Source organism: Halichoerus grypus, chromosome 2 (genome assembly GCF_964656455.1).
Source record: "Halichoerus grypus chromosome 2, mHalGry1.hap1.1, whole genome shotgun sequence".
NCBI classification, from domain to species: Eukaryota; Metazoa; Chordata; class Mammalia; order Carnivora; family Phocidae; genus Halichoerus; species Halichoerus grypus.
Genome location: NC_135713.1, coordinates 118,381,255 through 118,398,525, shown reverse-complemented (window position 1 = coordinate 118,398,525; position 17,271 = coordinate 118,381,255). Strand labels below are relative to the sequence as shown.

General features: G+C 44.4%; 3 protein-coding genes and 1 pseudogene across 6 annotated transcripts in view; all 4 read left to right on the top strand.

Moving 5' to 3' along the window:
* The window catches only part of LOC118555229 (protocadherin gamma-C4), a 192,607-nt gene that overhangs the window by 69,125 nt on the left and 106,211 nt on the right, over nucleotides 1-17,271 (top strand). The window lies entirely within an intron of this gene.
* Nucleotides 1,084-7,249, top strand: LOC144378805 (protocadherin gamma-A8-like). Its single transcript, XM_078066485.1, has 2 exons — nucleotides 1,084-3,736; nucleotides 7,067-7,249. The coding sequence occupies exons 1-2, from the start codon at nucleotides 1,277-1,279 to the stop codon at nucleotides 7,247-7,249; spliced, it is 2,643 nt and encodes an 880-aa protein (XP_077922611.1). The 5' UTR covers nucleotides 1,084-1,276.
* LOC118555461 (protocadherin gamma-B5-like) lies at nucleotides 7,177-16,983 on the top strand. Of its 2 annotated transcripts, none has more exons than XM_078067400.1 (2): nucleotides 7,177-9,768; nucleotides 16,307-16,983. In XM_078067400.1, exons 1-2 carry the CDS (start codon nucleotides 7,360-7,362, stop codon nucleotides 16,415-16,417), a joined length of 2,520 nt encoding a protein of 839 aa, XP_077923526.1. In that variant the 5' UTR covers nucleotides 7,177-7,359; the 3' UTR covers nucleotides 16,418-16,983. The 2 variants fall into 2 exon arrangements, with proteins under 2 accessions (XP_077923526.1, XP_077923525.1); XM_078067399.1 differs by lacking the exon at nucleotides 16,307-16,983 and adding an exon at nucleotides 12,268-12,807.
* LOC144378738 (protocadherin gamma-A9 pseudogene) lies at nucleotides 12,934-15,666 on the top strand (annotated as a pseudogene).

Here is a 17,271-nt window from a genome sequence, read left to right as displayed (position 1 = left end):
TTGGTTAAGCGTCTGCTTTCAACTCAGGTAATAATCTCAGGGTCTTGGGATCAAACCCCCACATTGGGCTCTGTGCGTATCGGGGAGTCTGCTTATCCCTCTCTTTCCTCCTCTGCTCCTCCAGCCACTCTCACTCTCTCAAATCAAATCAAATCAAATCAAATCAAATCAAATCTTAAAACAAAACAAAACAAAACAAGGGTGCCTGACTGGCTCAGTTGGTAGAGCATGCAATTCTGGATCTTGGGGTTGTGAGTTTGAGATCCACCTGGGTATAGAGATTACTTAAAAATAAATAAATAAGTGAAATAGCAAATAATATAATCTCTGATGAAATTTGAAAGTAAAAGCATTTATCCTGTTAAAATTTCACAATATTAATTTGAAAACATAATCAATATGTAATTAAAATGGCATTTTAAAAAGAAAATTTAAAAAGCAACAACTCTACTGAAAGCTTACTATAATGATTAACTGGTTTACATCAAATACAGCACCTGAGTCAATCATGTTCAATAGTTCTACTTTAGTCTAAAAATGAATTTATTTCCAGTGACAACTAAGAGGTCTTATTTGATAATAGACTTACAATAAAGCTTAGAGCATAGAAAGGAATGACATTTTAATGATTTACCTTTTAAGAGTAAATGTATTCAGAAATTTGAGTAATGTGAGACTATCCCATAAATCTATGGGGATCATTTAATAATCCTTTGTAAAACTTTAACCCTACTTAATCCCGTGCTTCTTGGCAACAACTTTTAAAATATGAATTCAGGGGCGCCTGGGTGGCTCAGATGGTTAAACGTCTGCCTTCGGCTCAGGTCATGATCTCAGGGTCCTGGGATCGAGTCCCACATCGGGCTCCCTGCTCGGCAGGGAGCCTGCTTCTCCCTCTGCCTTTCTCTCTCGCTCTGTCTCTCACGAATAAATAAATAAAATCTAAAAAAAAAATGAATTCAGGGACAAATTAAATAAATTCAAAACATATTATAAAAGGCAAGTATTTTTTCCTCTCTCACTAACCTCGTATACACTATTACATATCTAAGTGGGTGCAGTAACTGCTTAGGACTCTAGGCGCCGCTGTTCACCTATTTGGAGATAAATTTAACCAAATGCCATCTGGTTACTAAAGGCTCAGATCTCGCCGCAGATCCCACAAACCAACTGCAGGGCTGCAGCGAAACTCTGTCCCTACATCTGAGACACTCCAGTTTTCTATAAGATGATCTCCATAGCTGCAGCAAAAAGGTAAACAAGACACATATGCCCAATGAGGATCCTGAATGGATTCAATAGTGAAAGAACAATGGCCGCTCCAAAGAATTACCAGAGACGCGGCGAGCTGGTCCTGCTGTGCGCGCTCATGGGCACGCTGTGGGAAATCGGGAGAGGACAGATCCATTATTCGGTGCCAGAAGAGAGCGACAAAGGATCCTTCGTGGGTAACATCTCCAAGGACCTGAATCTGGAGTCACAAGAGCTGGTGAAGCACGGAGTCCGCATTGTCTCCAGAGGTAGGACGCAGCTTTTTGCTCTGAACCGGAAAACTGGCGGCTTGCTCACCGCGGGCAGGATAGACCGGGAGGAGCTTTGTGCTCAGAGCATGCAGTGTCTAGTAAATATCAATATCCTGATTGAGGGCAGAGGAAAACTTTTTGGGATAGAAATAGAAATCACTGATATCAATGATAATAACCCAAAATTCCAGGTCGAAAATCTGGAAATGAAAATTAATGAGATCGCTGCGCCTGGAACACGTTATCCGCTCCCAGAGGCTGTTGACCCGGACGTGGGCATGAATTCCTTGCAGAGCTACCAGCTCAGCCCCAATCACCACTTCTCCCTGGACGTACAAACTGGAGGCGACGGAACTCTACACCCAGAGCTGGTGCTGGAGAAGGCCCTGGACCGCGAGGAAGAGGCTGCGCACCACCTGGTCCTCATTGCCTCGGACGGCGGTGACCCGCGTCGCTCCAGCACAGTGCACATCCACGTGACAGTGCTGGATACAAACGACAATGCCCCGGTTTTTGCTCTACCGATTTACCAAGTGAAAGTCCCAGAGAACGTGCCCCCGGGCACCCGGCTGCTTACTGTGAGCGCTAGCGACCGGGATGAGGGAGCCAACGGAGAAGTAGCCTATAGATTCTGGAAAATTAGTGAAAAGCAGTCTCCGCTATTCCAGCTGAATGAAAATACTGGGGAAATATCAACGGCAGAGAATCTAGACTATGAAGAATGTGCATTTTATGAAATGGAAATACAAGCTGAAGATGTGGGGGCACTTTTGGGGAGGACCAAAGTGCTCATTTCAGTGGAAGATGTGAATGACAATAGACCGGAAGTGATCATTACATCTCTGTTTAGCCCAGTCTTGGAAAATACTCTTCCTGGAACAGTAATTGCCTTCTTGAATGTGCATGACCGAGACTCCGGGAAGAATGGTCAAGTTGTCTGTAACACACCTCATAATTTACCTTTTCAATTGGAAAAATCAATAGATAATTATTATAGATTGGTGACATGGAAATATCTGGACCGAGAAAAGATCTCTGTGTACAATATCACAGTGATGGCCTCAGATCTAGGGACTCCTTCTCTATCTACTGAAACTTATATCACCCTGTATGTGGCGGATATCAATGACAATCCCCCCACTTTCCCTCAAGTCTCCTATTCAGCCTATATCCCAGAGAACAATGCCAGAGGTGCCTCCATCTTCACTGTGATGGCTCATGACCCCGACAGTGGCAAAAATGCCCAGGTGACTTACTCTGTGACTGAGGACATCATCATGGGAAGCCCTCTCTCCTCCTATGTCTCCATCAACTCAGACACTGGCGTCCTATATGCGCTGTGCTCCTTTGACTATGAGCATATACGAGACTTGCAGTTACTGGTGACAGCCAGCGATGGCGGGGACCCTCCACTCAGCAGCAATGTGTCACTGAGCTTGTTTGTGCTGGACCAGAATGACAATGCGCCCGAAATCCTGTACCCCGCCCTCCCCACCGATGGTTCCACAGGTGTGGAGCTGGCACCCCGCTCCGCAGAGCCTGGCTACCTGGTCACCAAGGTGGTGGCGGTGGACAGAGACTCGGGCCAGAACGCCTGGCTGTCCTACCGCCTGCTCAAGGCGAGCGAGCCAGGGCTCTTCGCGGTGGGGCTGCACACGGGCGAGGTGCGCACGGCGCGGGCCTTGCTGGACAGAGACGCGCTCAAGCAGAGCCTGGTGGTGGCGGTGCAGGACCACGGCCAGCCCCCTCTCTCGGCCACCGTCACGCTCACCGTGGCCGTGGCCGACAGCATCCCGGACGTCCTGGCGGACCTGGGCAGTCTCGAGCCCCCAGCGGACCCTGATGCCTCAGGCCTCACGCTATATCTGGTGGTGGCGGTGGCGGCAGTCTCGTGCGTCTTCCTGGCCTTTGTCATCGTGCTGCTGGCGCTCAGGCTGAGGCGCTGGCACGCGTCGCGTCTGCTCCAGGCTTCCGGAGGCGGGCTGGTGGGCGTGCCGGCCTCGCACTTTGTGGGCGTGGACGGGGTGCGGGCTTTCCTGCAGACCTATTCCCACGAGGTCTCCCTGACCGCGGACTCGCGGGAGAGTCACGTGATCTTCCCCCAGCCCAACTACGTCGACACGCTAATCAGTCTGGAGAGCTGTGAGAAAAATGATTCCTTGCTAACATCCGTAGATTTTCATCAATGTAAGGATGAAGCTGCTTCTGTTCAGGTGAGTTCAGTTCTTTGTTCACGTTTAATTCTCAAAGGAATTATATTTTTTATAAATTTATGTTTTAAAACGCACATTGTGGAGATAGTTTAAAATATTTTTAAAAAATGTAGCCCAAAGTTTTTGGTTTTAGTGGTCATACTATAAAAATGAGCTCTAATCATGATAGTTTGCTTCATTTGCTTTCCAAAGTCTTGGACAAGATTGTTTACATGTCAACTCTCAACGTTTTAAAAATCTTCCATATGTGGAGACTGGCTGGCCCAGTCAGTCGAGCATGAGACTCTTGATCTCAGGGTAGTGAGTTCCAGCCCCACTTTGGATGTAGAGATTACTTTTAAAAATACAAAAAATAGGGGTGCCTTGGTGGCTGGGTCTGTTGGGCTTCAGATTCTTGGTTTCTGCTTGGGTTGTGATCTCAGGGGTTGTGCGATCGAGCGGGGGGTGGGGCTTCTGGCTCAGTGGGAGTTGGCTTGATAATTCTCTCCCTTTGCCCCTCCCTCTACTCCTGCTCACACTCTCTCACTCAAATAAATAAATCTTTTTTTAAAAGAAGAGAAAAACATAAAAAATAAAATTTAAAAATCTTCCTTATGTTGCTATAATTATCACTTATCACTCATTCACTTAAGAAGTAATTACCCAACCACATACAGTAAGTTTGTTTTATATTTAGGAAATATGTATATGTATTCCTAATTAGAGTTGAGAAAAAAATAACTGAGACTTTCATTTTTTTTAAGATTTTATTTTTTTATTTGAGAAAGAGAGAGTATGAGCAGTGGGAGCGGCCGGCAGAGGGAGAAGCAGACTCCCCACTGAGCAGGGAGCCTGACGAGGGGCTCCATCCTGCGACTCCAGGATCAGACTTGATCCTTTGATTCCAGGATCATGACCTGAGCTGAAGGCAGTTGCCTAACCAACTGAGCCACCCAGGCGCCCTAACCAAGACTTTTAATCCTTGTATTAGCTTAGTAAAAGTAAAATACATCTCACAATTTTAAGATTCTGTTTAGGGTTTGGATCTTGAAGGTCTGAAGTTTTCTAGGCTTTTGGAGATTTCTTCACTTTAAACCCCTTTTATGAGCCTTGTATTTGCATCAGTACCCTTCAAAACTTTAATACTTATTATATTTCAAAAGATAAATACATTTGAAAGGGTGGAACTTGGTAGTAGGTGAAACAGGTTCCCTTATGTGTCAATGGTCTCCAAGAGCTCATACTAAAGAAGACATAGAATCTAGGGGCGCCTGGGTGGCTCAGTCCTTAAGTGTCTGCCTTTGGCTCAGGTCATGATCCCAGCTTCCTGGGATCCAGCCCGCATTGAACCCCACATCAGGCTCCCTGCTCGGTGGGGGGGGGGCTGCTTCTCCCTCTCCAGCTCCTCCATGCTTGTGTTCTCTCTCTCCCTATCTCTCTCGTCAAATAAGTAAATAAATAAAATCTTTTAAAAAAAGAAGACATGGAATCTAAAGCCTAAAATGTCCATCACCCCCCCAAAAAACAAAAATAAAAACAACAAAATCATATTTGAAATAAAATGTCATTTTGAAAAATACAGAAGACATGTTTTCGGGAAGTTTCAATGAATTGTTTTGATTGGACAGCCATGTGAAATGTGTTGTGTTCTCATGGTGAGAGAGTTTGAGAATGTTGGTTTTAAGAAAAGAAGTTTCAGGGGCACCCAGATGGCTTGGTCGTTAGGCGTCTGCCTTCAGCTCAGGTCATGATCCCAGGGTCCTGGGATCAAGCCCCGCATCGGGTTTCCTGCTCCGGGGGAAGTCTGCTTCTCCCTCTCCCACTCCCCCTGCTTGTGTTCCCTCTCTCGCTGTGTCTTTCTCTGTCAAATAAATAAATAAAATCTTAAAAAAAAAAAAGAAGTTTCATATAAACAGATTCTAAACAAGCTGATCAATTCAATTAAAAATGATTATATATCTTCTGTATTCCTTGTTATAGCATCTTAGCAGTACTAACTCTTGATTTGTCATCACATGAGAATGAAAAACACAATAAAGCATTTGTTAGGTATAAAAAGGGCATTTCCCAAGGGTTTTGTAGTGTTTCCTCCTATTTTGCACGTACTGTGGTTGGGATTTAACTTTTCGGTAGTGTTTGGGTGTACAGACATTTGAAGGGACAACTATATTATTGATAATTTACAATTTTTAAAAGTGTTTGGAAACTTGCCCTGATAAAAAACCTTATTCTTGTTCAAAACCTTCACTGATTGTTAAAAAAATTTCAACAGATGGAGTAAAATAGCTAGAACAAATGTCATTTGCCCAGGAAATTTATGTGAATAAACTTACCATGAGCTCAATTCTAAAGTCATTACTTCAGTATAACATAGATACATAGATAAGAAAGTAATGTAATCTACTGAAATATCCTTTTGTGACTGTGTATTGAAGAATAGATAAACATTTCCCCAGTGAGTTTTTTAAAAAGATTTTATTTATTTATTTGAGAGAGAGAATGAGAGAGAGAACATGAGAGGGGGGAGGGTCAGAGGGAGAAGCAGACTCCCCGCCGAGCAGGGAGCCCATGCGGGACTGGATCCTGGGACTCCAGGATCATGACCTGAGCTGAAGGCAGTCACTTAACCAACTGAGCCACCCAGGCGTCCCCCCCCCCCCGCCAGTGACTTTTAAGAATGAATTAATGTACTATTTATGTACTATATTGGGTATGACATAATCCAAGTAATTTTTAGACATGAAGAAGAAGGTAAGGTAAATCGTCTCTTGGCTACATGATAGGGACAGGGTTTTTTTTTTTTAATGAATACTTCCTTAGATAGTCAAAAAAGTAAAAAGAAATCATTTTAAAAGAGGGTGTTGATATTATCAGATGTTTGAGGATGTATGAAATTGCACAACTTTACAGAATAATTTTCAACAGTGTTAGTATTCTCTAATATATGGAATATGAAAACAGCATTAATAATATAGAAATGTTGGGGGGAAAATTTAGGAATCAATGAAAGAAGATTAAAATTGTTTCACATATTATACCTAATAAAGAGAAATGATTTTGTGAAGTCAGTAGGTAATAAACTCGCTGAGGTCAAGACCTCTGTTGTACTCATTTTTATATCGCCACTGACAAGGGCAGTACTTAGCACAAGGCAAGAGTTCAATGTATGTTTGTGGTAGGGTGAAATGGATGGACCAGTATATGTAGGTTTCTATAAAAACTCAACATATTTCTAATAATTTGGAAACAAGAGAAAAGATGCCTTAAAAAGGCTTTATAATTTAAGATATTAAATATATTAACATAAAAACGTGGCTTGTTCAGTTAGGCACAGGATTGTTATTTTTGTAGATGGTTAAACTGAAGCAGCAGAGGCTGCAGTTCCCCAGTGCGGACTGTGGGCGCCGCTGTTGGCCAAAATGGAGAGCTTGGGCACCGGCGATCTCCTCGCGCAGCCGCAGCGCACTTTCCCTATCAGACTCGCTAGCCCGATCCTTTACACCACTTCCTCCTCCGGAAAAGAAGAAACCCTGACCCTCACACAGGACTTACAGCCTGTTCGGAGCTCCGGACATCTGCAGCACAGAGAGTATTTGTAATCCGGCGTCTCCAGGCCGGTGAGCAATCTGAGGGGAGCAAGAGGGATGGGGAGCGGCGCTGCCGAGAGGGGCTGGGCTGAGAGGCGGCCAGTGCTCTTTCCCTTCCTGCTGTCTTTGTTCGGCCCTGCGCTCTCTGAGCAGATCCGCTACAGGATTCCCGAGGAAATGCCCGAGGGCTCGGTGGTGGGGAACCTCGGCAAGGATTTGGGACTCAGCGTGCATGAGTTACCGACTCGACAACTGCGCATCAGTTCGGAGAAGGCTTACTTCACCGTGAGCGCCAAGAGCGGGGAGTTACTTGTGGGCAGCAGGCTAGACCGGGAGCAGATATGTGGGAAGAAGCCAGCCTGTACTCTGGAGTTTGAGGCTGTTGCTGAAAATCCGTTGAACTTTTATCACGTGAGTGTGGACATCGAAGATATTAATGACCATAGCCCAAAATTCACCCAAACTTCTTTTGACCTGCAGATAAGTGAGTCTACTGTGCCAGGCACTCGGTTTATCTTAGAAACAGCTGAAGATGCAGATATTGGCTTAAATGCCCTGCAGATTTATAAACTCTCTCTTAGCCCTATTTTCTCATTGATAAATAAAGAGAAACAAGATGGTAGTAAATACCCAGAACTGGCATTGGAGAAACGTTTAGACAGGGAACAACAGAGTTACCATCGTTTAGTTCTGACTGCCTTGGATGGTGGAGATCCTCCGCTCAGCGGCACCACTGAGCTCCGGATCCAGGTCACTGATGCCAATGATAACCCCCCTGTATTCAGCCAGGATGTTTACAGAGTAAGCCTTCGAGAAAACGTGCCCCCAGGCACTGCAGTGGTGCAGGTGTCAGCCACTGACCAAGACGAGGCCGTCAACTCTGAAATCACTTACTCCTTCTACAGGACCGGGCAAGTCTTCAGTCTGAATTCAAAGAGCGGGGAAATTACAACTCGAAAGACTCTGGATTTCGAAGAAATCAAGGAATATTCTATAGTGGTGGAAGGGAGGGATGGTGGAGGATTGGCTGCACAATGTACAATTGAAATTAACATTCAAGATGAAAATGACAATCGTCCAGAAGTTACATTCCATTCTCTAGCGGAAATAATTCTGGAAAACGCACGGCCAGGAACGCTAATTGCTTTGATCAAAATACATGATCGAGATTCCGGGGAGAACGGGGAGGTTAATTGTCGATTAGAGGGTGAAGTTCCTTTTCAGATAATCTCTTCATCTAAAAATTCATATAAGTTAGTAATAGATGGGACTCTGGACCGAGAACAGACCCCAGAATACAATGTCACCATAACAGCCACTGACAGGGGCAAGCCGCCCCTCTCCTCCAGCACTAGTGTCACTTTGATCATTACTGACGTCAATGACAACGCTCCAGTTTTTCACCAGGCCTCCTACGTGGTTCACGTGATGGAGAACAACCCTCCTGGAGCATCCATCGCACAAGTCAGCGCCTCGGACCCCGACCTGGGGCCCAACGGCCGCGTCTCCTACTCCATCGTGGCCAGCGACCTGGAGCCACGCGCGCTGGCGTCCTACGTGTCCGTGAGCGCGCAGAGCGGGGTGGTGTTCGCGCAGCGCGCCTTCGACCACGAGCAGCTGCGCGCCTTCGAGCTGACCCTGCAGGCCCGCGACCAGGGCTCGCCGGCGCTCAGCGCCAACGTGAGCCTGCGCGTGTTGGTGGGCGACCGCAACGACAACGCGCCCCGGGTGCTGTACCCGGCGCTGGGGCCCGACGGCTCGGCGCTCTTCGACACGGTGCCGCGCGCCGCGCAGCCCGGCTACCTGGTCACCAAGGTGGTGGCGGTGGACGCCGACTCGGGACACAATGCCTGGCTGTCGTACCACGTGCTGCAGGCCAGCGAGCCGGGACTCTTCAGCCTGGGGCTGCGCACGGGCGAGGTGCGCACGGCGCGCGCTTTGGGCGACAGGGACGCGGCCCGCCAGCGCCTGCTGGTCGCTGTGCGGGATGGGGGACAGCCGCCCCTCTCGGCCACAGCCACGCTGCTCCTGGTTTTCGCCGACAGCCTACAAGAAGTGCTGCCAGATGTCAGCGACCGCCCGGCGCCCTCTGACCCCCAGGCTGAGCTGCAGTTTTACCTGGTGGTGGCTTTGGCCTTGATCTCGGTGCTCTTCCTCCTCGCGGTGATTCTGGCGGTTGCCCTGCGCCTGGGACGCTCCTCCAGCCCTGCCTCCTGGAGCTGCTTTCAGCCTGGTCTGTGTGTCAAGTCAGGACCTGTGGTTCCTCCCAACTACAGTGAAGGGACTTTGCCTTATTCCTACAATTTGTGCGTTGCCCATACTGGAAAGACAGAGTTTAATTTTCTAAAGTGCAATGAGCAGTTGAGTTCAGGACAAGATATACTGCTTTGTGGTGATTCATCTGGGGCCTTATTTCCACTTTGTAATTCCAGTGAGTCGACTTCCCATCCTGAAACTCTAACGCCGGTGAGTTCTATATGAGTATCTACTCCTTTTCATCATTTATCCAATTTTTCATATTTATATGAAAATCTATTACATTTCTGAGTAGTAAGTTGTCTTAAGGATATTATAGCCCATCAGAAAGCTGTACTTCCATTTTTTAAGGAGAATAGTGAGCTGGGAGTAGTTATGTGACATATAATAGAGTTATCACACCTAGTTCAGATTTACGAAGTAGTGAGTTTCCTCCTTGCTTCACAGCAGAAGTATTATATCAATTTCTTATATCTTTTTTTTAATAGGTAATGAAATTTACCCAGATTGCCTCATTTATTTAACATATTTGAGTTTTTTTACATGTAAGTAAACATTAAATTTAAAGTAGGCAATCATTTAATTCATCCTTTAAAGCAAAGAAACTATTAGCCTTCTTTCTTCACTGATTTCACTAGTAGACTTTCCATCTTTTTAAATGTTTATTCCTCATGTCTAGTTCCTTATATCTACTTAATCATGACTGTTTGAGTACTTTAAAATTGTAAGAAAAATCGTGTGGGGGGAGGAGCGGGGGAGAGAGACTCTGAATTCATCAGAAGGTCCAATCATTATCTAAATTCCTTCAAATTTTCTTGAATACAAAATCCTCCTCTTCCTCTTATAGTTACTAGAAGGCACTTGACAAAAGAAAAGGAAATGCTATTGCCTCTATCACTTGCTCTCATTCCTTACCTATATTTTTTGAAGAACGGGGGGAAAGTCACTGGATTTGTGTTATTATTTGGAACTCTAAACATTTGTAATTAGAGGTTTTCTCATCATCCTTGTATCTGTAGGAGGGAAGGAGAATCCCGAATATTCCATTTAATGGCAAAAAATACTAATTTCATGCTCAAAGTTGCCATTTCTTAAGAATCAGTCTTTTGCTTTGTCTTCCTTAGTAACTGCTTCAGTAAATGGTATCTTTACAAATTGCTGAAAGAATTCTTTTTTAACGTAAGCTCTATGTCCATTGTGGGGCTTGAACTCACCATCCTAAGATCTAGAGTCACATGCTCAACTGATGGAGCCAGCCAGGTTCCCCTGAAAGAATTTCTTGTATTGGCACTTTTTGCTTTTTAATGATAATAATTTGTTCTACATCTTGTATTCTTTTTCTCTAATTATCACAGAGGTTTAAGTGACCTTTACAAAAAAAAGTTTAAGACTACTTTATTTTTTTTAAATATTTTATTTATTTATTTGACAGAGAGAGAGAGATAGTGAGAGCAGGAACACAAGCAGGGGGAGTGGGAGAGGGAGAAGCAGGCTTCCCGCTGAGCAGGGAGCCCGATGCGGAGCTCTATCCCAGGACTCCCGGATCATGACCTAAGCCAAAGGTAGACGCTTAACGACTGAGCCACCCAGGCGCCCCAAGACTACTTTAAAACTGCATAATTTCTTTATGGAAGGACTGAAATGGAAACTTGCTTTTCATTGTGTGTTTATTTGAATATTCCAAATGCCATAGCCAGTGTATGCATTATGTATTCACATAGAAAATTTTTTAAAAATCGAAGTAGCATAAAAGTGTAACATTCACAAATATGCAACTTTAAAAAACAATCCTTTCAAGATTTAGCAATATTAGGTGAGAAAATCTATTACTGTTGTCTAATTAAAATTATTTTTGTGAGTGAAATTTTAAGGAAAACTTACTCCAGCAAATTTACTATCTGCATAAATTAACCTTATAAAATAATTTCAAAGTGAATAATCCATATGTATTGTACACTGTAGTTACTTCAGAAAATAATGACATATAGAAAAATTTTGAAAGATTATAAAAAGGGAATTAGAATAATTTACATATGTAAAAGGAGAGCAAAATTCTACCAAGAATAAGTTAATTTGATATTAAGAAAAAACGGTGAGGGGCACCTGGTGGCTCAGTCAGTTAAGCCTCCAACTCTTGATCTCAGCTCAGGTCTTGATCTCAGCGTCGTCGGAAGTTCAAGCCCCGCATTGAGCTCTATGCTGGGTGTGGAGCCTACTTAAAAAAAGAAAAAGGGGTGCCCGGTGGCTCAGTTAGTTAAACGACTGCTTTTGGCTCAGGTCATGATCCTGGGGTCCCAGGATAGAGTCCCTCATTGGGCTCCCTGCTTAGCAGAAAGTCTGCTTCTCCCTCTGACCCTCCCCCCTCTCATGCTGTCTCTCTCAATCTCTCTCTCTCAAGTAAATAAATAAAATCTTTAAAAAAGGAAAAGAAAAGAAAGAAAAAATGTTGATTTAACAGTACACTTAATAGAAGTTTCATTCCACTTCATTTTCAACTAACATATCCAGAATGGTAATTGCTTTTGAAATGAGAATGCAAGAAACAGTGAGACAAGTCTACAATTATGGTTAGAAGAGAGTATTTTCTTTTTCAGTCATCTGTAATCAAGTATTATCTCAATGGGTGTAGTGACGGATTAGGACTCTAAGCTCGCTGTTCACCAGCTCTAAGAAAAGCTCAATCAGTTCTCTATCCTATCCCGATGTTAGGATCTGCAACTACACAAAGCCTCACAGATCCCACAAACCATAGCAAAAGCTGCAACAAAACTCACCCTCTTAACCTGGGGCACTTCGGTTTCTCCTAAGAAAAAAGATCATCATAATTTGCGGGAGGAAAAAAGAACCTAAGGAGTCAATTTGCACAGAAAGCATTCCAGAAAAAAAATATATCCGTAATTAAGCAACGATGGCCGCTCCACTGAATCTCCCGCACCGCAAAAGCCTGGTTCTGCTGTGCCTTTTCCTGGGGAGGCTTTGGGAGACCCGGCCAGCCAGATACGCTATTTGGTGCCTGAAGAGACAGAAAAAGACTATATTGTGGGGGAATATCTCCAAGGACCTGGGGCTGGAGCCCCAGGAGCTGGCGGAGCGCGGAGTCCGCATTGTCTCCAGAGGTAGAGCGCAGCTTTTTGCTCTGAACCCCCTAAGCGGCAGTTTGGTCACCGCAGGCAGGATAGACCGAGAGGAGCTCTGTGCTCAGAGCACACAGTGTCTGGTTAACTTTGAAGTCCTGGTGGGGGCGCCTGGGTGGCTCAGTCATTGAGCGTCTGCCTTCAGCTCAGGTCATGATCCCAGGGTCCTGGGATTGAGCCCCACATCGGGCTCCCTACTCTGCAGGAAACCTGCTTCTCCCTCTCCCACTCCCCCTGCTTGTGTTCCCTCTCTTGCTGTGTCTCTCTCTGTCATATAAATAAATGAAAAAAAAAAAATCTTTGAAGTCCTGGTGGAAGAGTAAAACTTTACGGAATGGAAGTAGAAGTAACTGATATAAATGACAGTGCACCAGAATTCCAGGCTGAGAATCTGGAAGTAAAAATTAATGAAATTGCTGCACCTGGAACACGTTATCTGCTCCCAGAGGCTGTTGACCCGGACGTGGGCATGAATTCCTTGCGGAGCTACCAGCTCAGTCCCAATCACCACTTCTCCCTGGACGTACAAACTGGAGGCGACGGAACTCTACACCCAGAGCTGGTGCTGGAGAAGGCCCTGGACCGTGAGGAAGAGGCTGCTCACCACCTGGTCCTCATCGCCTCAGACAGCGGTGACCCGCGTCGCTCCAGCACAGTGCACATCCACGTGACAGTGCTGGATACAAACGACAATGCCCTGGTTTTTGCTCTACCGATTTACCAAGTGAAAGTCCCAGAGAACGTGCCCCCGGGCACCCGGCTGCTTACTGTGAGCGCTAGCGACCGGGATGAGGGAGCCAACGGAGAAGTAGCCTATAGATCTGGAAAATTAGTGAAAAGCAGTCTCCGCTATTCCAGCTGAATGAAAATACTGGAAATATCAATGGCAGAGAGTCTAGACTATGAAGAATGTGCATTTTATGAAATGGAAATACAAGCTGAAGATGTGGGGGCACTTTTGGGGAGGACCAAAGTGCTCATTTCAATGGAAGATGTGAATGACAATAGACCGGAAGTGATCATTACATCTCTGTTTAGCCCAGTCTTGGAAAATACTCTTCCTGGAACAGTAATTGCCTTCTTGAATGTGCATGACCAAGACTCCGGGAAGAATGGTCAAGTTGTCTGTAACACACCTCATAATTTATCTTTTCAATTGGAAAAGTTAATAGATTATTATAGATTGTTGACAGTCCAAATTCTTGACAGAGGAAAAAACCTCTGAATATAACATCACAGTGACAGCAACAGACAGAGGAATGCCACCCCTGTCCACAGAAATTTACATCAACGTACACCCTAGACATCAATGATAACCCAGCTTCTCTGGAAACTCCTACTCAGTCTACCTCCCTGAGAACAACCTTAGAGGCATCTCCATCTTCTTGGTGCCAGCCTATGACCCTGACAGGGAGAGAACACCCAGGTGTTATTTACACCTTGGCTGAGGACACTATCCAAGGGTTGCCTCTTTCCTCCTATGTCTCCATCAGCTCTGACACTGGTGTGATACACGTTCTGTGCTCCTTTGGCTTTGAGCAGTTTCATGATCTTCAAATGCGGGTGAGGGCAAGCTACGGTGGGAACCAACTGCTCAGCAGCAATGTGTCACTGAACTTGCTTGTGTTGGATCAGAAGGACAGTGCACCAGAAATCCTGTACCCCACTCCCCCCCCACTAATGTTTCCACTGGTGTGCACTCTGCCGAACCTGGCTACCTGGTCACCAAGGTGGTGGCTCTAGACAGAGACTCAGGTCAGATTGCCTGGCTGTCCTACCACCTGCTCAAAGCCAGTGAGCCTGGGCTCTTCTCAGTGCAGGCCCTGCTAGACAGAGACAGGCTCCAGCAGAGCCTGGTGGTGGTGGTGGTCCAGGACCACGGCCAGCCCCCTCTCTCGTCCATTGTCACACTCACTGTGCCCTTGGCTGACAGCATTCCAGATGTGCTGGCTGACCTCAACAATCTGGAGGTCCCTGCATACCCAGAGACCTCAGACCCCACCTAATACTTCGTGGTGGCAGTGGCTGCAGTCTCCTGCATCTTCCTCACCATTGTCATTGTGTTGCTGGTGCTCAGGTTGTGGTGTCCGCACACCTCACATCTACTCCAGGCTGTGGGGGTTGGATTAGCTGGTGTGCCTACTTCTCACTCCGTGGGTGTTGACAGGGTGTGGGCTTTTCTGCAGACTTAGTCCCAGGAAGCCTCACTCACGGCGGACTCCTGGGAGAGTCATGTGATCTTTCCCCAGCCCAAGTATGCCAATGTGCTGATTAGCCGGGAACGCTGTCCGAAAAATGACCCTTTGTGTGTTTCAGATGATTCTAGGTTTCCTATAGAAAACCTATAGGAAACTTTGGTTCCAGTGAGTTCCATTTTTCCCTTATTTTCTATTATAACTGTTTCTTAAGGTTTGCACTTAAGGTGTGATACACTGATGTTAACGTATTTCACACCATTCAAGTTTTCGCTGAGCCTAATTACTGCTCTAACATTATAGGAGGCATTTATTGGTTACAGCATTGATATAATTTTCACTTTCTCATGATCAAATTAACCTACGGTCAATGGAAACCTTCATGGGGCTGCTCTCATTATTGAGCATTGATATGGGCTATTTGGGTGTGTTTGCTTGGTTATCAGTTCACAACTAATCCTTAGGGGTGGTTTTCCATTCCTGAAATTTATTATTGTTATCTTCAATGGCCCCATTGTGAATTTCTTACATACTGCTGCAACATAACTACATCTGATACTGATTTTGTAAAGGTAAATTAATGACAAAACACATCTGTTCTTCTTGAAGAAACTAAAAGCCCAGACTTTTCTGCTTCTGCTTTTCTGTTTCTATGATAGGACAACACCCCTTTGAGGTTATGTTTTTCAGATCACATGTTTGTAGAGGTTGTTTGAATTTAAAGATCACTGTTGAGGAAGAATGACACTTCACTTAGAGGGGTTTCTAAGAATGAACACTGAGAGAGGACAAAACAAGGGAGATAAAAATTATTCCTCAACTGTCTGTTATTTATGGCTCAATTCTCCAATCTACAGGCTAGAAATAAATCTGGGTAAGGGAGACAAATTAGGAAAATATTCTCAGGACCTGCTGGACAAGGTTCTAAAAATATTTTACTGGCTTTTAGCTATAAGGAAAACAATATTTGATTTGATTTTAAACATAGTGTCATTTCAAGTAAAAAATGACATTCCAGGAGACTTTTTTTATTATTATTTATTTTTTGAGAGAGAGAGTGAAGGGGGGAGGGGCAGGGAGGGGGGAGAGGATCTTAAGCAGACTCTGCACTCAGTGCGGAGCCTGAAGGGGGGCTGGATATCATGACACTGAGATCATGACCTGAGCCGAAATCAAGAGTTGGAGGCTTAACCAACTGAGCCACCCAAGCACCCCTCCAGGAGAATTTAAAAATAAGCTTTGAAGTTGACTCAAAATTCTATTCTAAACACGCTGGCTATAGGGTTAACAAGTCTGGAAAGCCATTATGACATACAGACATAATTATTTCAAATACTCTATTCCTAAGCTAGTAAGAAAAAAATTAAAGCATCCTTCAGGGTCATTTTTTTTTTAAGATTTTATTTATTTATTTGACAGAGAGAGAGAGAGATAGCGACAGCAGGAACACAAGCAGTGGAAGAGGGAGAAGCAGGCTTCCCGTGGAGCAGGGAGCCCGATGTGGGACTCAATCCCAGGACTCTGGAATAATGACCTGAGCCGAAGGCAGCTGCTTAACGACTGAGCCACCCAGGCGCCCCCAGGGTCATATTTTTAACTGTGCAGTTGGGAAACTGTCACTTGAAGTTTCTGTCCTGGGGAATAACCATCGGTACTTAGTATTCATAAATATTAAATATGCGTTAATTTGGGAAAAAAATAACATATTGATGAAGGCTTGTATATCATGATAGGTTACTACTTTTCTCTGCCATTAATAATATCACTTGCAAGCTCACTGCATGGATAACTGGGCAGAGTGGGGAAAACGCTGAATTCTACTTTTCTCAAATGAGATAGGACTTTTACATTGGTAGCATTTTATATAACAAAATAGGCTAAAATCTTTGCTTATCTTAATGTTTCATCTTAAGAGTTAAAATATCTTGGATTTGCTTCAAAATAATGAGGGAGTACAATATATATGTTGAATGAAGATGGCCTTGTGTTGATCGTTATTGCCATTGGGTGATGAGTATATGAAGATTCAATAATAATACTCTCTACTTTTGTATAAGTTTGAAATTTTTGCATAATAAATTTCTTTAAAACACTAAGTACATACAACTGTAAAACTTTAGTAAAACTAAAATTTCGGGCTCTTATATAAGTGCATTTTCAAATAGCAATGTATACATGTTCTACATATATAGAGAAAAATATATCATTATATATATATTTCTATATATATTTCTCTCTCTCTATATTTCTCTATGTATACAATTGGCCTCCAAGTCCTCTCTATTGCAGTGACAGCCACTCACTAGGATGAGGGGGTCAATGCAGAAGTAAACTACTACTTCAGGAGCACTTCTCAGAGTACAGGGAATTTATAGAAATTTATA